Below are 22,297 nucleotides of genomic sequence, written 5' to 3'. Positions count from 1 at the left end.
GTTAATGAGTCCTATTGTGTAAAAATTAGTCCTAGTGTGTGTGTTGGACTGTCAGTGTGTGTGACTGTGCAGGGCCCTGTCAGTGTGCATAGAGACAGTGAAAAAATAAACCACAAGGGTCAACTCAGATAGTCCGTGTTGTTCAGCGGTCGTATGGCTTGGGGATAGAAACTGTTCAGGGGCCTGTTGGTGTCAGATTTCATGCACCGGTACCGTGCGGAAGCAGAGAGAACAGTCTATGGGTTGGCTGGAGTCGTTGACGCTTTTCCGGGCCTTCATTTCACACCACCTGATATTTGGTCCTGGATGGCAGAGAGCTCGGCCCTAGTGATGTACTGGGCTAGCTGCACCACCCTCTGTAGCGCCATGCGATCAGGGGCGGTGCTATTACCATACCAGGCGGTGATGCAGCCAGTCAAGATGCTCTCGATGGTGTAGCTGTATAAATTCTTGAGGATTTGAGGGCCCACGCCAAATCTTTTCAACCTCCTGAGGGGGAAGAGGCGCTGTTGCTCCTTCTTCATGACTGTGCGCGTGTGTAGACCATGTTAATTCCTTAGTGATTTGGACAACGAGGACAATCTCACGTTGGCCTCAGAGAGCGAGATCACCAAATCTTCAGGGTCGGTTGGCAACCCTCACACCCGTCACAAATGTTGTTATTGTTGAAGCGTTCATAAAATGCACTGAGTTGGTCTTGTAGAGAGGCATCGCTGGGTAATGGACTGCAGCCCTTGCAACATACTGCGGGCGTCACAGCCTGTGAAACATGATTCCACCTATATTGTCCTTTTGCTCGTTTGATGACTGCAGTGGTCATTGCGGAACTTCTTCTACTTGTTCCTGTCCTCAGCCGTAGCTACAAGGTTGTCTGGGATAAGTAATGTTCCTGTCCTCAGCCGTAGCTACAGGGTTGTCTGGGATAAGTAATATTCCTGTCCTCAGCCGTAGCTACAGGGTTGTCTGGGATAAGTAATGTTCCTGTCGTCAGCCGTAGCCTCCGGGTTGTCTGGGATAAGTAATGTTCCTGTCCTCAGCTGTAGCTACAGGGTTGTCTGGGATAAGTAATGTTCCTGTCCTCAGCTGTAGCTACAGGGTTGTCTGGGATAAGTAATATTCCTGTCCTCAGCTGTAGCCTCCGGGTTGTCTGGGATAAGTAATGTTCCTGTCCTCAGCTGTAGCTACAGGGTTGTCTGGGATAAGTAATATTCCTGTCCTCAGCTGTAGCTACAGGGTTGTCTGGGATAAGTAATATTCCTGTCCTCAGCCGTAGCTACAGGGTTGTCTGGGATAAGTAATATTCCTGTCCTCAGCCGTAGCTACAGGGTTGTCTGGGATAAGTAATGTTCCTGTCCTCAGCTGTAGCTACAAGGTTGTCTGGGATAAGTAATGTTCCTGTCATCAGCTGTAGCTACAGGGTTGTCTGGGATAAGTAATATTCCTGTCCTCAGCTGTAGCCTCCGGGTTGTCTGGGATAAGTAATATTCCTGTCCTCAGCTGTAGCCTCCGGGTTGTCTGGGATAAGTAATGTTCCTGTCCTCAGCTGTAGCTACAGGGTTGTCTGGGATAAGTAATATTCCTGTCCTCAGCTGTAGCCTCCGGGTTGTCTGGGATAAGTAATGTTCCTGTCCTCAGCTGTAGCTACAGGGTTGTCTGGGATAAGTAATGCTCCTGTCCTCAGCTGTAGCTACAGGGTTGTCTGGGATAAGTAATATTCCTGTCCTCAGCTGTAGCTACAGGGTTGTCTGGGATAAGTAATATTCCTGTCCTCAGCTGTAGCTACAGGGTTGTCTGGGATAAGTAATGTTCCTGTCCTCAGCTGTAGCTACAGGGTTGTCTGGGATAAGTAATATTCCTGTCCTCAGCTGTAGCTACAGGGTTGTCTGGGATAAGTAATATTCCTGTCCTCAGCTGTAGCTACAGGGTTGTCTGGGATAAGTAATATTCCTGTCCTCAGCTGTAGCTACAGGGTTGTCTGGGATAAGTAATATTCCTGTCCTCAGCTGTAGCTACAGGGTTGTCTGGGATAAGTAATATTCCTGTCCTCAGCTGTAGCTACAGGGTTGTCTGGGATAAGTAATATTCCTGTCCTCAGCTGTAGCTACAGGGTTGACTGGGATAAGTAATGTTCCTGTCCTCAGCTGTAGCCTCCGGGTTGTCTGGGATAAATAATATTCCTGTCCTCAGCTGTAGCTACAAGGTTGTCTGGGATAAGTAATATTCCTGTCCTCAGCCGTAGCTACAGGGTTGTCTGGGATAAGTAATGTTCCTGTCCTCAGCTGTAGCTACAGGGTTGTCTGGGATAAGTAATATTCCTGTCCTCAGCTGTAGCCTCCGGGTTGTCTGGGATAAGTAATGTTCCTGTCCTCAGCTGTAGCTACAGGGTTGTCTGGGATAAGTAATGCTCCTGTCCTCAGCTGTAGCTACAGGGTTGTCTGGGATAAGTAATATTCCTGTCCTCAGCTGTAGCTACAGGGTTGTCTGGGATAAGTAATATTCCTGTCCTCAGCTGTAGCTACAGGGTTGTCTGGGATAAGTAATGTTCCTGTCCTCAGCTGTAGCTACAGGGTTGTCTGGGATAAGTAATATTCCTGTCCTCAGCTGTAGCTACAGGGTTGTCTGGGATAAGTAATATTCCTGTCCTCAGCTGTAGCTACAGGGTTGTCTGGGATAAGTAATATTCCTGTCCTCAGCTGTAGCTACAGGGTTGTCTGGGATAAGTAATATTCCTGTCCTCAGCTGTAGCTACAGGGTTGTCTGGGATAAGTAATATTCCTGTCCTCAGCTGTAGCTACAGGGTTGTCTGGGATAAGTAATATTCCTGTCCTCAGCTGTAGCTACAGGGTTGACTGGGATAAGTAATGTTCCTGTCCTCAGCTGTAGCCTCCGGGTTGTCTGGGATAAATAATATTCCTGTCCTCAGCTGTAGCTACAAGGTTGTCTGGGATAAGTAATATTCCTGTCCTCAGCCGCAGCTACAGGGTTGTCTGGGATAAGTAATGTTCCTGTCGTCAGCCGTAGCTACAGGGTTGTCTGGGATAAGTAATATTCCTGTCCTCAGCTGTAGCTACAGGGTTGTCTGGGATAAGTCATATTCCTGTCCTCAGCTGTAGCTACAGGGTTGTCTGGGATAAGTAATGTTCCTGTCCTCAGCTGTAGCTGCAGGGTTGTCTGGGATAAGTAATGTTCCTGTCGTCAGCCGTAGCTACAGGGTTGTCTGGGATAAGTAATATTCCTGTCCTCAGCTGTAGCTACAGGGTTGTCTGGGATAAGTAATATTCCTGTCCTCAGCTGTAGCTACAGGGTTGTCTGGGATAAGTAATATTCCTGTCCTCAGCTGTAGCTACAGGGTTGTCTGGGATAAGTAATGTTCCTGTCGTCAGCCGTAGCCTCCGGGTTGTCTGGGATAAGTAATGTTCCTGTCCTCAGCTGTAGCCTCCGGGTTGTCTGGGATAAGTAATATTCCTGTCCTCAGCTGTAGCTACAGGGTTGTCTGGGATAAGTAATATTCCTGTCCTCAGCTGTAGCTACAGGGTTGTCTGGGATAAGTAATGTTCCTGTCGTCAGCCGTAGCTACAGGGTTGTCTGGGATAAGTAATATTCCTGTCCTCAGCTGTAGCTACAGGGTTGTCTGGGATAAGTAATATTCCTGTCCTCAGCTGTAGCTACAGGGTTGTCTGGGATAAGTAATATTCCTGTCCTCAGCTGTAGCTACAGGGTTGTCTGGGATAAGTAATGTTCCTGTCCTCAGCTGTAGCTACAGGGTTGTCTGGGATAAGTAATGTTCCTGTCCTCAGCTGTAGCTACAGGGTTGTCTGGGATAAGTAATGTTCCTGTCGTCAGCCGTAGCCTCCGGGTTGTCTGGGATAAGTAATGTTCCTGTCGTCAGCCGTAGCTACAGGGTTGTCTGGGATAAGTAATATTCCTGTCCTCAGCCGTAGCTTCAGGGTTGTCTGGGATAAGTATATTAACCCCTGCTGGACGTATCAGTGCTGTTAGGCGCTACAGTGAGAGGATGGAAAGAGGGATGGTCGTGGAAGAAAACTTTTCCTGTTGGCCAGGTCACATGGTGTTTTTTCTTTCACTCACGCCATCTTCACACCCTCTCTTTATCCCTCTGGGGTTTTTCTTCGTTGCCCTCCAGTTTCACGTGTTTACGGCAGCCATCTTTAATTATTGTCACGCCCTGGCCATAGAGAGGCTTTTATTCTCTCTTTTGGTTAGGCCAGGGTGTGACTAGGGTGGGCATTCTATGTTCATTTTCTGTTTTGCATTTCTTAGTTTTTTTGCCGGGTGTGGTTCTCAATCAGAGGCAGCTGTCTATCGTTGTCTCTGATTGAGAACCGTACTTAGGTAGCTTTTTCCCACTGGGTTTTTGTGGGTAGCTGCTTTCTGTTTTAGTGTCTGCACCAGACAGAACTGTTTCGGTTGTTCTCGTTGTTGTTTTGCTATTCAGTGTTCAGTTCCATTAATAAAATTATGAACACGTACCACGCTGCGCTCTGGTCCTCTCCTTCCAACAGCCGTTACAATTATACTTCTTTCTTTGTGATTTCTATAGCATGCTATTCCAAGTGAAGGGTTTCAATCAACCTGAAGAGCTTGCTTTGTTTTCGGTAATGGCTTCTTGTTTTTCTACTTTCCTTCCTGCTGCCTGTGGGCTGAATGCTATATTCATGTTACGCTGGAAGTGGTTGTTATTCGATGGAGCTTTTAAGGGGTTGTCTTTGTCAGTCTGTGGGTTAACTAACTGTCAGTCTGTGGGTTAACTAACTGTCAGTCTGTGGGTTAACTAACTGTCAGTCTGTGGGTTAACTAACTGTCAGTCTGTGGGTTAACTGTCAGTCTGTGGGTTAACTAACTGTCAGTCTGTGGGTTAACTAACTGTCAGTCTGTGGGTTAACTGTCAGTCTGTGGGTTAACTGTCAGTCTGTGGGTTAACTAACTGTCAGTCTGTGGGTTAACTAACTGTCAGTCTGTGGGTTAACTAACTGTCAGTCTGTGGGTTAACTGTCAGCCTGTGGGTTAACTAACTGTCAGTCTGTGGGTTAACTAACTGTCAGTCTGTGGGTTAACTAACTGTCAGTCTGTGGGTTAACTAACTGTCAGTCTGTGGGTTAACTGTCAGTCTGTGGGTTAACTAACTGTCAGTCTGTGGGTTAACTAACTGTCAGTCTGTGGGTTAACTGTCAGTCTGTGGGTTAACTAACTGTCAGTCTGTGGGTTAACTAACTGTCAGTCTGTGGGTTAACTGTCAGTCTGTGGGTTAACTAACTGTCAGTCTGTGGGTTAACTAACTGTCAGTCTGTGGGTTAACTGTCAGTCTGTGGGTTAACTAACTGTCAGTCTGTGGGTTAACTAACAGTCTGTGGGTTAACTGTCAGTCTGTCGGTTAACTAACTGTCAGTCTGTGGGTTAACTAACAGTCTGTGGGTTAACTGTCAGTCTGTCGGTTAACTAACTGTCAGTCTGTGGGTTAACTAAAAGTCTGTGGGTTAACTAAAAGTCTGTGGGTTAACTGTCAATCTGTGGGTTAACTAAGAGTCTGTGGGTTAACTGTCAGTCTGTGGGTTAACTAACAGTCTGGGTTAACTGTCAGTATGTGGGTTAACTAACAGTCTGTGGGTTAACTGTCAGTCTGTGGGTTAACTGTCAGTCTGTGGGTTAACTGTCAGTCTGTGGGTTAACTAAGAGTCTGTGGGTTAACTAACAGTCTGTGGGTTAACTGTCAGTCTGTGGGTTAACTAACTGTCAGTCTGTGGGTCAACTAACAGTCTGTGGGTTAACTAACAGTCTGTGGGTTAACTGTCAGTCTGTGGGTTAACTATCAGTCTGTGGGTTAACTGTCAGTCTGTGGGTTAACTAACAGTCTGTGGGTTAACTGTCAGTCTGTGGGTTAACTAACAGTCTGTGGGTTAACTGTCAGTCTGTGGGTTAACTGTCAGTCTGTGGGTTAACTGTCAGTCTGTGGGTTAACTTATAACTGAAGGGCTGTTGGGATCAGAACAAAGACAGCACCTGGCTGTGAGCCAGCTGTCTGCCACCAGGATGAGAAGTCACTATCTGACATTTCATCTAAAAGAACGATGATGCACAAGCTAAAGAGAAACAGTTTTTTTTGTACGTCTGTGTGGAGCACAATAACCTTTATCAGTGTCTAATGTGTATTCACCTGTATGTATGTACTGTGTGTACTGTATGTATGTACTGTGTATATTGTATGTATGTACTGTATGTATGTACTGTATGTATGTACTGTATGTGTGGGTGTACTGTGTGTATGTATGTACAGGTATGTATGTACTGTATGTATGAACTGTATGTATGTACAGGTATGTATGTACTGTATGTATGTAACGGATGTGAAACGGCTAGCTTAGTTAGCGGTGTGCGCTAAATAGCGTTTCAATCAGTGACGTCACTTGCTCTGAGACCTTGAAGTAGTTGTTCCCCTTGCTCTGCAAGGGCCGCGGCTTTTGTGGAGCGATGGGTAACGACGCTTTGTAGGAGTCAGTTGTTGATGTGTGCAGAAGGTCCCTGGTTCACGCCCGGGTATGGGCGAGGGGATGGTCTAAAATTATACTGTTACATGTATGTACAGGTATGTATGTACAGGTATGTATGTACTGTGTGTATGTACAGGTATGTATGCACTGGTATGTATGTATGTACTGTATGTACTGGTATGTATGTACTGTATGTATGTACTGTGTGTATGTACAGGTATGTGTGTCAGAAGTGCAATGTTCTTGCCATTCCCTCTTTAGTGTTGTGTCCCGATTCTAAATGCACTCAGGTGCTCTTTCCTTCTGTCTATTAGGTACATTGCCTTGGGAGTTGAGCTTGGTGATATTGACACGGTCTATATGCTAATTAATATGAACGTTTTGCATGTTTCGTCTTTAGCCGGAACTCTATACTGCTGCCTGTCACTCCAGCTACACCTGTTAACATGCCCATGTCATTATGACACGTTCACATCACTACACTGCTGTCTGTCACTCCATGCCCATGTCATTATGACACGTTCACATCACTACACTACTGTCTGTCACTCCATGCCCATGTCATTATGACACGTTCACATCACTACACTACTGTCTGTCACTCCCGCTACACCTGTTAACATGATTTGAGATGAAGTGAATCTAATCGAGGGCTGTGGGCATGAGTGTACATAGTGACAACAACAGGGTCGTTGTTTTTTGCATCGCTGCAATTTATCATATGTAATTGTCCTGGTCTCTGTGTTGAAGGTACCATTTATCATATGTGATTGTCCTGGTCTCTGTGTGGAAGGTACCATTTATCATATGTGATTGTCCTGGTCTCTGTGTTGAAGGTACCATTTATCATATGTGATTGTCCTGGTCTCTGTGTTGAAGGTACCATTTATCATATGTGATTGTCCTGGTCTCTGTGTGGAAGGTACCATTTATCATATGTGATTGTCCTGGTCTCTGTGTTGAAGGTACCATTTATCATATGTGATTGTCCTGGTCTCTGTGTTGAAGGTACCATTTATCATATGTGATTGTCCTGGTCTCTGTGTTGAAAGTACCATTTATCATATGTGATTGTCCTGGTCTCTGTGTTGAAGGTACCATTTATCATATGTGATTGTCCTGGTCTCTGTGTGGAAGGTACCATTTATCATATGTGATTGTCCTGGTCTCTGTGTTGAAAGCACCATTTATCATATGTGATTGTCCTGGTCTCTGTGTTGAAGGTACCATTTATCATATGTGATTGTCCTGGTATCTGTGTTGTATTTTATTCAATGGGTTTATTCGATGTCTGTACTGTTCTGCATATTTCTGAAGCCTCTTTCATACCCGGTGCTAACGTGCCAGTTGTCTGTCCTGATGTTGTCCACATTCTGATTGTGCCCACATTTTTAGAAGGTTGTAGAAAATAATGCATTGTGATCTGATTGGGATCAGATCTTACAAGTGTAAACAGGACAAGATTAGGATACATGTTAGAACCAGGTATAAATGGGAAAAAGCATGTCAAACCTGTACTGAATGCCACTGTTACCATGTAAATATGTACCAATATATAAATAAGATGGGGTTTTTTTTTTGCATGCTTTTTGTACACCAAGACATAATCAAATAATTAAAAATATCAGAATAATTTAATCACGTCTTTTTTGTAAGTAATCTGTCAAAGTATATGCAAGAGTACAACCTTTAACAAATGTTTTATTGAATTTGCGTATCAATCACAAACTTGTTGATTGATGAGAAAGATTTAAAGATCAAAAATCTGTCATTGTTACAGTATTTCAAGGTGGAATACCCCGCCCGCGTCAGTAGTCATCTATTCTTCTGCTTCTTGAAGACAACATGGTGTTTTGCTGTGCTGATGGAAGAGGTTGGAAACCGGCTTTTTCAACTTACTCTTGAAAGTTGTACTAGTAGAATACACAAGGTGCAGCTTCTACATTGGGAAGTACATCCTCAGTTCCTCTTGTCCTGTCAGTCATTACTAGACCTTAGAGAGATATTTATAACGTGTCAGAAAATGTCCAGATCTACTAGCCCACGTCAGCTAACGTTTTTTTAGCCCAGAGATTTTGTAGTAATGTTAGAGTCACTCAAATATTACAGGAATACACATTAGACATGGCAAAATGTATAGAATTGCAAGAAAATGACCTTTAAAATGGCAACATTTTCCCTGCACCCCATGACAAAATGTGTAGAAATGTGTCCCCATAGAAAATAGAGAATGTTTCTGAGTGAACCACGGCTTTAAGGTAACGAATGTGTTATAAACAGATATTATAAAATGTGTTAATAAACCAGGGTACTTTAAGGTAACGAATGTGTTATAAAACGCATGATTCTTTCAGTTAATGAACCAACCCTAAACTAACACATAGTTCTAATTATGACACATTGAGAGAACAGCGCTCCTAAAGCACATCGATGCCCTGTTTTGTATCACATTCCAATGATTAAACTGTCTCCCTGATTATTACTTTTAGACAAACAAAGGAGGGTGGCTGTCTGAAAGAATGTTCCGTAACTATCTATCTCGGGCAGGTAGGCTAGTGGTTAGAGCGTTGGGCCACTAACCAAAAGGTTGCTAGATCAAATCCCTGAGCTGACAAGGTAAAAATCTGTGGTTCTGCCCCTGAACAAGGCAGTTAACCCACTGTTCCTAGGCCGTCATTGTAAATAAGAATTTGTTCTTAACTGACTTGCCTAGTTAAATAAAGGTAAAATATCCTAAACTGAGAGCATTGTTTGAGGTCTGTTGACATTTGGAGGCAATAAATAGCAGTTGAATCATTGAGACGGAAGGGCATTGTTTGAGATCTGTTGACAGGATTTTAAGGCAATTAAATAGCAGTTGAATCATTGAGCTGGAGAGTGGACACAAGGCAGAAAACCATCAGACTTGTTTTTATGCTTTAAGATGTCTCAGTGCAGTCTGGAGTCAGTGTGTTGGAGTCGTAGCCAGCTGTTACTGCAGACTGGAGCCCAGGAGTCAGGACCCCTCTGCAGAATCACTCTGTAGGAGAGGAACACAAACCCGGGCCCATGTTCAAATGGGACTCTTTAAAAAACACGCCATATCGCCCATTGTGTGGTTCAAAAGGACTATGGGGGTGGGTGGGTGGGTGTATATTACAGTGTGCACACACCAGGCTAAAACTGTGTCAGATGTAAAAATGTATTGAACTCCTCTTAATCGATTCCCCACCAATAGTTAAACATGCTGATGTGGTTCACCAATGTGTTTCTCCTGGGTCGTGTTTGAATACATTCATCCCCCCCCCTTCTATTGGCTGAACACAGTCTGACAGCTGTCCAACTGATCCAATCATGTCAGATCAGACTGTAGTTCAGGAAGGGAAACAGGATGTTTGTTTTTTTTTAAGTATTCCAACACAGACCAGAGGAGCCACACCAGTCAACACAAACCTTAAGATCCAGGCAGCTGCTGTAGAGGCTAAGTCTCTGACAGTGGTGCCTCATGATGCACTAGAACCTCTTCTGAATGCTTCTGTGTGGCCAAGAAGACATCAATGACATGCTACACCACAATATATATATGTGTGTGTGTGTGTGTGTGTGTGTGTGTGTGTGTGTGTGTGTGTGTGTGTGTGTGTGTGTGTGTGTGTGTGTGTGTGTGTGTGTGTGTGTGTGTGTGTGTGTTGGCCTTTCACCCACTTTAACCACAATCAGTAACAGTTTATAAGGGTGATAACTGGTGAATGACACAAACACACACTATGTGCTTACCTTGGATACTTCTTTTTCAGACTTGAACTCATCTAAAGGTTCCTGAAAGACAGACTCAGACTCATATCGATCCATTTTCTATCTGACCACCTTCTGTTTCACTTGTTTGAAACCAGTATTAGACTCTCAACTAATGTATTTTAAACATATTTACTTTGTAAGAGTTGAGTTTGAGTGTATGTATGAAATAAAGATGAAGGTAAATCATATTACAAACTATTGTTTTTATCCTTTATTTAACCAGACAAAAAACACATTGAGATGTACATGTCTTGTTCAGGTGATCTGAAAGGATATCTTCTTTACACTTTAACAACAGAGTGTCGGTTGGAGTTTGAATTTGCCCAAAGGCGTGCTCTCGCTAAAGACTGGGAGGACAATAAACACTGCTTTGGATAGCATATTATCTGGATAGTCCCCAATAGATGGTTTATAGATGTTCAATTGTCAACGAACTAACCCCTAACTTCAACCCCAGATTCATGTCCCAATATCCCAGCTCATTCCTAACCCTAGACTCAACCCTAACCCAGAACTCACATCTTAATTTCCACATCCCAATTCAACTCTAACCCTCAACCACCGTCCTAACCCTAGCTTCATGTTAAACAGCCATCACTAGCCGGCTCCCACCCGGCTACTCAACCCTGTGACCAATAACATCTGCTAACCGTGTGTATGTGACCAATAACATCTGCTAAATATGTGACCAATAACATCATACAGCAAGTGTGTAAACGGCACAGTGAAATGCTTATGTCTGAGAGTGTCAATACGTTAATAGGTGAACAGAGTCTTCTTCTCTCCTCAATTGGTGTATCCTACCGCGGAAGAGTTTTCAAACCCCCCCCCCCCCCCCCCTTTGAATCAGCTGTTTTATCAGTGGGAACTAGTTACATTTCTTTTTAACACTTTTCACATGGGTTGTTCTTGAATTGCGATGGCATTAAGGCATGGCGTTTTGGGAAAATGTGCTTAATTTTTCTATATTTGTATGTATTTAAATGTATTAATACATTTTTCTACCTGTGTATGTATTTAAATGTATTAATTAATTGTTCTACATTTGTATGTATTTAAATGTATTTGGATACATCCTCCCTTTCCAGATCAACTCATTTGGCAGTTTAATGACTTTAAAGATGAACATTATGATACCATTGTGCCACCAGTGGGAGAAGAAACACTAAGGACGGTAACACCAATGACACATTTTTGGTCATTTTGTATTTTCTTAAATGAAGGCCACCGATGCTCAAATCTAAGGTCACCATTTACAAATAATTTACTAACGTGATATGATTAATCATTTCGCTGTCACGCCCTGGTCTTAGTATTTTGTGTGTGACATGGGTTTATTATGTGGTGTGTTTTGTCTTGGGGTTTTTGTAGTTATTGGGATTGTGGCTTAGTGGGGTGTTCTAGCATAGTCTATGGCTGTCTGGAGTGGTTCTGAATCAGAGGCAGGTGTTTATCGTTGTCTCTGATTGGGAACCATATTTAGGCAGCCATATTCTTTGAGTGTTTCGTGGGTGATTGTTCCTGTCTCTGTGTTTGTTTTGCACCAGTATAGGCTGTTAGGTTTTCGTGTTACGTTTCTTGTTTTTGTATTGTTCGTTTTTTCATCATTATTAAACATGTATGAAAATTACCACGCTGCGTTTTGGTCCGATCCCTGCTACACCTCCTCTTCAGAGGAAGAGGAGAAAGAAAACCCTAACAGAATCACCCACCACAACAGGGCCAAGTGGCGTGGTGACAGGCAGTGGCAGCAGGAGCAACAAAGTCTTGATTATACGACTTGGGAGGAAATAGACAGGTGGGCGGTCGACCCAGGGAGAGTGCCGGAGCCCGCCTGGGATTCGCTGGAGCAGTGCGAAGAGGGTTATAGGAGAATGGAGTTGGAGAGACGAACACGGAGGCGTGGAAGGAAGCCCGCGAGTCAGCCTCAAAAATGTATTGGGAAGAGGCACAGGGAGAGTGTGGCAGAGGCAGGAGTCAGACCTGAGCCAACTCCCCCTGTTTATCGTAAGGAGCCAACTCCCCCTGTTTATCGTAAGGAGCCAACTCCCCCTGTTTATCGTAAGGACCCAAGGAGGAAACCAGAACCAGAGCCGGTGTTGGAGGTGGGCGAAGCAGAGATCGTGAAGGAGTTAATGGGGAAATTGGAGGAGAGAGTTATGAGGGAGTTGCTGTGTTGGTGCATTAGGCATGGAATTCGCCCGACGGAGCGTGTCGGGGATTTGATGGCACCTGGGTCAGCGCTCCATACTCGTCCTGAGGTGCGTGTTAGTCAGCTGGTGAAGATTGTGCCAGCCTCACGCACCAGGCCTCCTGTGCACCTCCTTAGCCTTGCACGTCCTGTGCCAGCCCTGCTCTCAAGATCTCCAGTACGCCTTCACGGTCCGGTCCATCCTGTGCCACCTCCACACACCAGCCCTCCGGTGGCAGCTCCCCGCACCAGGCTTCCTGTGCGTGTTCTCGGCCCAGTACCACCAGTGCCAGCACCACGCATCAGGCCTTCAGTGCGCTTCGCCTGTCCAGCGCTGCCAGAGCCTTCCTCCTCTACAGCGTTGTCAGAGTCTCCCGCCTATCTAGCGCTGCCAGAGCCTTCCTCCTCTACAGCGTTGTCGGGGTCTCCCGCCTGTTTAGCGCTGCCAGAGCTTTCCGCCTCTACAGCGCTGCCAGAGTCTCCCGCCTGTTCAGAGCTGCCAGTCTGCACGGAGCTGCCAGTCTGCACGGAGCTGCCAGTCTGCAAGGAGCTGCCAGTCTGCAAGGAGCTGCCAGTCTGCAAGGAGCTGCCAGTCTGCAAGGAGCTGTCAGTCTGCAAGGAGCTGCCAGAGCTGCCAGTCTGCAAGGAGCTGCCAGAGCTGCCAGTCTGCAGGATGCCGCCAGAGCTGCCAGTCTGCAAGGAGCCGCCAGAGCTACCAGTCTGCAAGAAGCCGCCAGAGCTGCCAGTCTGCAAGAAGCCGCCAGAGCTGCCAGTCTGCAAGAAGCCGCCAGAGCAGCCAGAGCCGCCAGTCTGCATGGAGCAGCCAGAGCCGCCAGTCTGCATGGAGCAGCCAGAGCCGCCAGTCAGAATGGAGCAGCCAGACCCGCCAGTTAGCATGGAGCAGCCAGAGCCGCCAGTCAGCATGGAGCAGCCAGAGCCGCCAGTCAGCATGGAGCAGCCAGAGCCGCCAGTCAGCATGGAGCAGCCAGAGCCGCCAGTCAGCATGGAGCCGCCAGAGCCGCCAGTCAGCATGGAGCAGCCAGAGCTGCCAGTCAGCATGGAGCATCCAGAGCCGCCAGTCTGCATGGAGCAGCCAGAGCCGCCAGTCAGCATGGAGCAGCCAGAGCCGCCAGTCAGCATGGAGCAGCCAGAGCCGCCAGTCAGCATGTTGCAGCCAGAGTCGCCAGTCAGCATGGAGCAGCCAGAGCCGCCAGTCAGCATGGAGCAGCCAGAGCCGCCAGTCAGCATGGAGCAGCCAGAGCCACCAGTCAGCATGGAGCAGCCAGAGCCGCCAGTCAGCATGGAGCAGCCAGAGCCGCCAGTCTGCCAGGATCCGCCAGGATCTTCCAGATCCGCCAGTCAGCCAGGATCTGCCAGAGCCGCCAGTCAGCCAGGATCTGCCAGAACCACCAGTCAGCCTGGATCTGCCAGTTCCATTAACCTGCCTGAGCTTCCTCTCAGTCCCGAGTTACCCCTCAGTCCCGAGCTGCCCCTCAGTCCCGAGCTGCCCCTCAGTCCCGAGCTGCCCCTCTGTCCCGAGCTGCCCCTCAGGAACACTAGACACTTTAATAATGGATCACTAGACACTTTAATAATGTTTACATACTTCTTTACTCATCTCATATGTATATACTGTATTCTATTCTACTGTATTTAGTCAATGCCACTCCGACATTGTTCATCCTAATATTTATATATTTCATAATTCCATTATTTTACTTTTATATTTGTATGTATTGTTGTGAGATGTTAGAGCTAGTTAGAGCTATGAACTGTTGGAGCGAGGAACACAAGCATTTCGCTACACCCGCAATAACATCTGCTAAATATGTGAATGTGACCAATAACATCTGCTATCTGTGTGTATGTGACCAATAACATCTGCTATCTGTGTGTATGTGACCAATAACATCTGCTATCTGTGTGTATGTGACCAATAACATCTGCTAACTGTGTGTATGTGACCAATAACATCTGCTAACCATGTGTATGTGACCAATAACATTTGATAAATATGTGTATGTGACCAATAACATCTGCTAACCGTGTGTATGTGACCAATAACATCTGCTAACCGTGTTTAGGTGACCAATAACATCTGCTAACCATGTGTATGTGACCAATAACATCTGCTAACCGTGTGTATGTGACCAATAACATCTGCTAACCGTGTGTATGTGACCAATAACATCTGCTAACCATGTGTATGTGACCAATAACATCTGCTAACCATGTGTATGTGACCAATAACAACATACAGCAAGTGTGTAAACGGCACAGTGAAATGCTTATGTCGGAGAGTGTCAATACGTTAATAGGCGAACGGAGTCTTCTTCTCTCCTCAATTGGTGTATCCTACTGCGGAAGAGTTTTCAAATTCGCCCCCCTTTCTAGCATTCAAAATAATAGATATCTAAATAATAGATATCTATATCTAAATTCAAAAAACATGTCACCACAACCCTACTGGTGTCACTGCTGGGACAAGCAAATTTACTTTAAACAATGCATAAAACTGTCTTGCATGCAAACGCAAAAGATGCAAATGCCACCACAATTCAACTACGACCCACATGTATTTCGGAATTCGTCCTCTGTAAACGTCATTTGCCTAATGACGCGCTAGTGGAGAAGGAGTGTCATTTCATACAAGTGCATTTGTATCCATGGTTTCCTCTCCTCGCCTCCTCTCCTCGATTTCCTTTGACCTTTTTCAAAAGGAGGAATTGAGCCAATCCGATTGAGAATCCCCCATAGTTTGGGAGTAGTTTGAGCATGTATAGATCATCTATTAGCGACCATGAAATCGTTGTTTTATATTATCAGGGGAGTCTACTGAGACCAGGGTCTCATTGTCAATGGTGTCCTGAGGACAACAAATTCAACACAAATCTTCCAATTTAAAAAATGGATATAAACTACAGGTTACAATAATAATAAAAACCCCCACAATGCATTTTTACATTTGACCAAAACAAATGCAATTCTCATTTAACAAATTCAACATTGGACTCCCAAACTGCTCTAGTGGGACCAGGGAATCAAGACACAGGGAGTTCTGCAGGTTATTTCAAAAAATTGGGGGCCATTAAAAACTGAGGCAGATTTATCTAATTCGGGTGGAGACCTAAGAAACCTCAAGCATTAACCAAATCCTGTGAAGGGGTTTGGTATCTCGTGTTTTTATACTTCAACAGTGAAGTTAGGTAAGTCGGAGGCTTGTGTAGTAGAGCTTTGTAAACGAAAAGGGAATAGTGATGTGATGCCGGTCACATTCTGTTAAAGGACCCCAAAGTACACACATCCCTGGGTCGCTCCTCTTTTCAGTTCGCTGCAGCTAGAGACTGGAACGAGCTGCAACATGCTGGACCGTTTTATCTCTTCATTCAAAGACTCAATCATGGACACTCTTACTGACAGTTGTGGCTGCTTTGTGTGATGTATTGTTGTCTCTACCTTCTTGCCCTTTGTGCTGTTGTCTGTGCCCAATAATGTTTGTACCATGTTTTGTGCTGCTGCCATATTGTGTTGCTACCATGTTATTATGTTGCTGCCATGTTGTGGTGCTACCATGTTGTTGTCATGTTGTGTTGCTACCATGCTGTGTTGTCATGTGTTGCTGCCTTGCTATGTTGTTGTCTTAGGTCTCTCTTTATGTAGTGTAGTGTTGTCTCTCTTTATGTAGTGTTGTCTTAGGTCTCTCTTTATGTAGTGTTGTGGTGTCTCTCTTTATGTGGTGTTGTGTTGTCTCTCTTTATGTAGTGTTGTGGTGTCTCTCTTTATGTAGTGTAGTGTTGTCTCTCTTTATGTAGTGTGGTGTTGTCTCTCTTTATGTAGTGTTGTGGTGTCTCTCTTTATGTAGTGTTGTGGTGTCTCTCTTTATGTAGTGTTGTGGTGTCTCTCTTTATGTAGTGTTGTCTCTCTTTATGTAGTGTTGTGGTGTCTCTCTTTATGTAGTGTTGTGTTGTCTCTCTTTATGTAGTGTGGTGTTGTCTCTCTTTATGTAGTGTGGTGTTGTCTCTCTTTATGTAGTGTTGTGTTGTCTCTCTTGTCGTGGTGTGTATTTTGTCCTATATTTCTATGATATTTTTAATCCCAGCCCCCAGCCCCACAGGAGGCCTTTCGGTATTCATTGTAAATAAGAATTTGTTCTTAACTGACTTGCCTCGTTAAATAAAGGTTAATATAAAATAAATACAAATCTACGGGGCTTAAATGAGGACCAGTCAACCTTTTGATACAGGATGCAGTGACGCGTATTAACACTGATGCGTATTACAAATGAAGTGGGATACAGTAGCCTTCCCCAAAGGAGGAGCAAATTACTATTATCATGTATTTCTTAGAGAGACAACACATGAACTGTTGGGTAAATTATCATGTGTACTGTTGAGGATCTGTCTGCCCAGTTTTCTGCACAACAAAAAAATATATATTATTTGAATGCCTCTTTGCTGCCACCTGGTGTTTAAACTGGATGTTACGCAACAGTTTGATGTAAACTCACCTTCTCCATCGTTTCAGTGACCTTGAATTTCATGTTGTTGTAGAATTCCCTCTTGGGTAGTAGATACAGGAGAATCAGATCACATACTACAGTCGCCTTTGGAAACAGCACAAGTAGAGCACAATTTGAGCCAGAGAAATATTATATAAATGTAATTTTGTGATCACAACTACCTCCATTACATTGTTTAATAGATAAACATATTTGTTTAGTCTATTTCTACACAAGCTGTTTAAGAGATCTACAGTAGACTACTGGAGATTCTGTAAGTTTTGCAGTATCAGATAGGATATATATTATCAGATAGGATGTGTAGTATTAGATAGGATGTGTAGTATTAGACAGGATGTGTAGTATTAGACAGGATGTGTAGTATTAGACAGGATGTGTAGTATTAGATAGGATGTGTAGTATTAGATAGGATGTGTAGTATTAGACAGGATGTGTAGTATTAGACAGGATGGGTAGTATTAGATGGGATGTGTAGTATTAGATAGGATGTGTAGTATTAGATAGGATGGGTAGTATTAGACAGGATGTGTAGTATTAGACAGGATGTGTAGTATTAGACAGGATGGGTAGTATTAGATGGGATGTGTAGTATTAGATGGGATGTGTAGTATTTAATGGAATGTGTAGTATTTGACAGGATGTGTAGTATTAGAAGGATGTGTAGTATTAGACAGGATGTGTAGTATTAGATAGGATGTGTAGTATTAGAAGGATGTGTAGTATTAGACAGGAAGTGTAGTATTAGATAGGATGTGTAGTATTAGACAGGATGTGTAGTATTAGACAGGATGTGTAGTATTTAATGGAATGTGTAGTATTTGACAGGATGTGTAGTATTAGAAGGATGTGTAGTATTAGACAGGATGTGTAGTATTAGACAGGAAGTGTAGTATTGAAAGACTCACCACTCCAAAGATTCCAACACCAGATCCTATAGCTGTTAGTGTTGGTATGATATCAAATTTTCTGGCCTGGAAAATAACAATAACATCAACAATCTTTAAGCTTTTTAAATCTACAGTCGTAAGGGAGGAATTCAAAAATACTGTCTGGAATTTTACAAGGATCGCAATCATGAACTTCATGAACTTACCACTGAACGAACAATGATGTCAAATCGAATCCCAAACACTTTCAGAAGCGTTCTTTTCTCCTGTGTGTCCTCCATATAATGCTTTGCATACCTAAAGGACAACATTTAGACACACTTTTCAGCCTCTAGGCTAGTGTTCAGATCTGTATCTCTCTTCTGCTTTTCACATGACCCTAGCCATGCAACTAAGAAGAGTAAGCTGTATAATGAATAGTGTAACTTCCTTAGTCGCATGGTTAGCACGACCCCCAATGGTTAGCACGACCCCCATGGCTAACATGACCCCCATGGCTAACACGACCCCCATGGCTAACACGACCCCCATGGCTAACACGACCCCCATGGCTAACACGACCCCCATGGCTAACACGACCCCCATGGCTAACACGACCTACATGGCTAACACGACCCCCATGGCTAACACGACACCTTTCTCTGTGTTTTTCTTTCAATTATTTGGAATCTTAACTCAGAAAAGGCTTTTCAATTTAAGAAAGTGGCCCTTACAAGAATGATCAATAAATACTTTGTTAAAACCTCTTACTTCTACCCCCTCCTTTTTCGAAAATTCTGTTAAAAATCGCGCAACTTTTCAGCGTCCTGCTACTCATGCCAGGAATATAGTATATGCATATGATTAGTATGTGTGGATAGAAAACACTCTGAAGTTTATAAAACTGGTTAAATCACGGCTGTGACTATAACAGATCGTGTGTTTCATTGAAAAACGCAAGAAAAACTGCTCTCTGAAAGCTAAAAATAATTTCCATAAGTCACTTCCACCAGTTGTTAAAAGAGAACAGAATTTAATATCGATCTGCCTGAAATTCATACAAATTCCGCACGATGGCGCCATTGTCCTCATTTTCAATTGAATTAATTGTTGGAAAATCCATCTATCTGACCTCCATTTTCCCAGTCTTCACCCGGATGCAGTTGAAGAAGATATTAGAAGCCATTGTTTTGCAAGTGAAGACCTATTGAAAAGACATCGCCCTGTAATCATTTTGATAGATTATAAACGTTTACTAATACCTAAAGTTGGATTACAAAAGGATTTCGAAGTGTTTTGTGAAAGTTTATCGTCGACTTTTTTAATTTTAAAAAATTACGCAGCGTTTAAAAACGATGATTTTTTCTGAATGACACAGCTTCCATACAAAGCTATTTTGGGTATATATGGACCGATTTAAACGAAAAAAAGACCCAATAGTGATGTTTATGGGGCATATAGGAGTGCCAAGAAAGAAGCTCATCAAAGGTAATGAATGTTTTATATTTTATTTCTGTGTTTTGGGTAGCGCCGGCTACCGCAAAATCTGTTGTTTACGTGTCGTGCTGGCATTTTGGGGGGTGCATGCTATCAGATAATAGCTTCTGATGCTTTCGCCGAAAAGCATTTTAAAAATCTGACTTGCTGGCTAGGTTCACAACGAGTGTAGCTTTAATTCAATACCCTGCTTGTGAATTTTGATCAAAGATTGAGTTGTAACGAGTACATTTAGCATTTAGCGTAGCGCATTTGCATTTCCAGGGGCATACTTGAGACGTCTGCGTCTCAAGTATGGTCAAGAAGTTAATGATTTATTGAGATAGGACAGGAAATGTAGAAGAGATTGCGAGTCATAAGGGCAGTAAATTGGACTTCAAAACCCATGCTGACTCTGGTACACATTTGTGCCAGGTTCTGCAGCACAAACCACAAGACCATGATGCTTTATTTACCTGAAGTTGTATCCCACAGATGCTCTGGCCGTGTCTGCCTCGTCGGGGTTTCCATAGAGACCGTGGAAGGAGTAGATCGGTTTACAGTCTGACTGGTCATGGTCCAGGTTACAGGTCCAGTCAATGATGATACCAATCGCCCCACCCTGTCAGATCAATCAATACATCCAGTCAATGAGGGTACCACTAACCCCAAACAGCACCATACCATCAACAACAATACATCCAGTCAATGAGGGCACCACTAACCCCAAACAGCACCATACCATCAACAACAATACATCCAGTCAATGAGGGCACCACTAACCCCAAACAGCACGATACTATCAATACATCCAGTCAATGAGGGTACCACTAACCCCAAACAGCACGATACCATCAACAACAATACATCCAGTCAATGAGGGTACCACTAACCCCAAACAGCACGATACCATCAACAACAATACATCCAGTCAATGAGGGTACCACTAACCCCAAACAGCACCATACCATCAACAACAATACATCCAGTCAATGAGGGTACCACTAACCCCAAACAGCACCATACCATCAACAACAATACATCCAGTCAATGAGGGTACCACTAACCCCAAACAGCACCATACCATCAACAACAATACATCCAGTCAATGAGGGTACCACTAACCCCAAACAGCACCATACCATCAACAACAATACATCCAGTCAATGAGGGTACCACTAACCCCAAACAGCACGATACTATCAATACATCCAGTCAATGAGGGTACCACTAACCCCAAACAGCACCATACCATCAACAACAATACATCCAGTCAATGAGGGCACCACTAACCCCAAACAGCACGATACTATCAATACATCCAGTCAATGAGGGTACCACAAACCCCAAACAGCACCATACCATCAACAACAATACATCCAGTCAATGAGGGTACCGCTAACCCCAAACAGCACCATACCATCAACAACAATACATCCAGTCAATGAGGGTACCACTAACCCCAAACAGCACCATACCATCAACAACAATACATCCAGTCAATGAGGGCACCACTAACCCCAAACAGCACCATACCATCAACAACAATACATCCAGTCAATGAGGGTACCGCTAACCCCAAACAGCACCATACCATCAACAACAATACATCCAGTCAATGAGGGTACCACTAACCCCAAACAGCACCATAACATCAACAACAATACATCCAGTCAATGAGGGTACCACTAACCCCAAACAGCACCATACCATCAACAACAATACATCCAGTCAATGAGGGCACCACTAACCCCAAACAGCACGCTACTATCAATACATCCAGTCAATGAGGGCACCACTAACCCCAAACAGCAAAATACTATCAATACATCCAGTCAATGAGGGCACCACTAACCCCAAACAGCACGATACTATCAATACATCCAGTCAATGAGGGTACTAATAACCCCAAACAGCACAATACTATCAACAACAATATATCCAGTCAATGAGGGCACCACTAACCCCAAACAGCACGCTACTATCGATACATCCAGTCAATGAGGGCAACACTAACCCCAAACAGCACGATACTATCAATACATCCAGTCAATGAGGGTACCACAAACCCCAAACAGCACGATACTATCAATACATCCAGTCAATGAGGGCACCACTAACCCCAAACAGCACGATACTATCAATACATCCAGTCAATGAGGGCACCACTAACCCCAAACAGCACCATACCATCAACAACAATACATCCAGTCAATGAGGGCACCACTAACCCCAAACAGCACGATACCATCAACAACAATACATCCAGTCAATGAGGGTACCACTAACCCCAAACAGCACCATACCATCAACAACAATACATCCAGTCAATGAGGGTACCACTAACCCCAAACAGCACCATACCATCAACAACAATACATCCAGTCAATGAGGGCACCACTAACCCCAAACAGCACCATACCATCAACAACAATACATCCAGTCAATGAGGATACCACTAACCCCAAACAGCACCATACCATCAACAACAATACATCCAGTCAATGAGGGTACCACTAACCCCAAACAGCACCATACCATCAACAACAATACATCCAGTCAATGAGGGCACCACTAACCCCAAACAGCAAAATACTATCAATACATCCAGTCAATGAGGGCACCACAAACCCCAAACAGCACCATACCATCAACAACAATACATCCAGTCAATGAGGGCACCACTAACCCCAAACAGCACGATACTATCAATACATCCAGTCAATGAGGGCACCACTAACCCCAAACAGCACGATACTATCAATACATCCAGTCAATGAGGGCACCACTAACCCCAAACAGCACGATACTATCAATACATCCAGTCAATGAGGGCACCACTAACCCCAAACAGCACGATACTATCAATACATCCAGTCAATGAGGGTACCACTATCCCCAAACAGCACGATACCATCAACAACAATACATCCAGTCAATGAGGGTACCACTAACCCCAAACAGC

At 44.1% G+C, this 22,297-nt stretch overlaps 1 protein-coding gene across 2 annotated transcripts in view; it reads right to left on the bottom strand.

The window, feature by feature from the left end:
* Nucleotides 1-8,190: 8,190 nt before the first annotated feature.
* The window catches only part of LOC139417965 (P2X purinoceptor 1-like), a 53,224-nt gene continuing 39,117 nt past the window's right edge, over nucleotides 8,191-22,297 (bottom strand). Inside the window, exons 8-14 of one of the 2 annotated variants that reach the window (XM_071166994.1) lie at nucleotides 19,809-19,954; nucleotides 18,084-18,174; nucleotides 17,896-17,961; nucleotides 16,979-17,074; nucleotides 10,260-10,301; nucleotides 9,939-10,020; nucleotides 8,191-9,525 (exon numbers count right to left, since the gene is read on the bottom strand). In XM_071166994.1, the coding sequence (XP_071023095.1) occupies nucleotides 9,967-10,020; nucleotides 10,260-10,301; nucleotides 16,979-17,074; nucleotides 17,896-17,961; nucleotides 18,084-18,174; nucleotides 19,809-19,954 (495 nt within the window). In that variant the 3' untranslated portion in view covers nucleotides 8,191-9,525; nucleotides 9,939-9,966. The remainder of the gene's footprint in view (nucleotides 9,526-9,938; nucleotides 10,021-10,259; nucleotides 10,302-16,978; nucleotides 17,075-17,895; nucleotides 17,962-18,083; nucleotides 18,175-19,808; nucleotides 19,955-22,297) is intronic. The other variant, XM_071166993.1, reaches the window with a different exon arrangement.

This window comes from Oncorhynchus clarkii, chromosome 10 (genome assembly GCF_045791955.1).
Source record: "Oncorhynchus clarkii lewisi isolate Uvic-CL-2024 chromosome 10, UVic_Ocla_1.0, whole genome shotgun sequence".
Lineage (NCBI taxonomy): Eukaryota > Metazoa > Chordata > Actinopteri > Salmoniformes > Salmonidae > Oncorhynchus > Oncorhynchus clarkii.
This window is presented reverse-complemented; position numbering and strand designations above follow the sequence as displayed.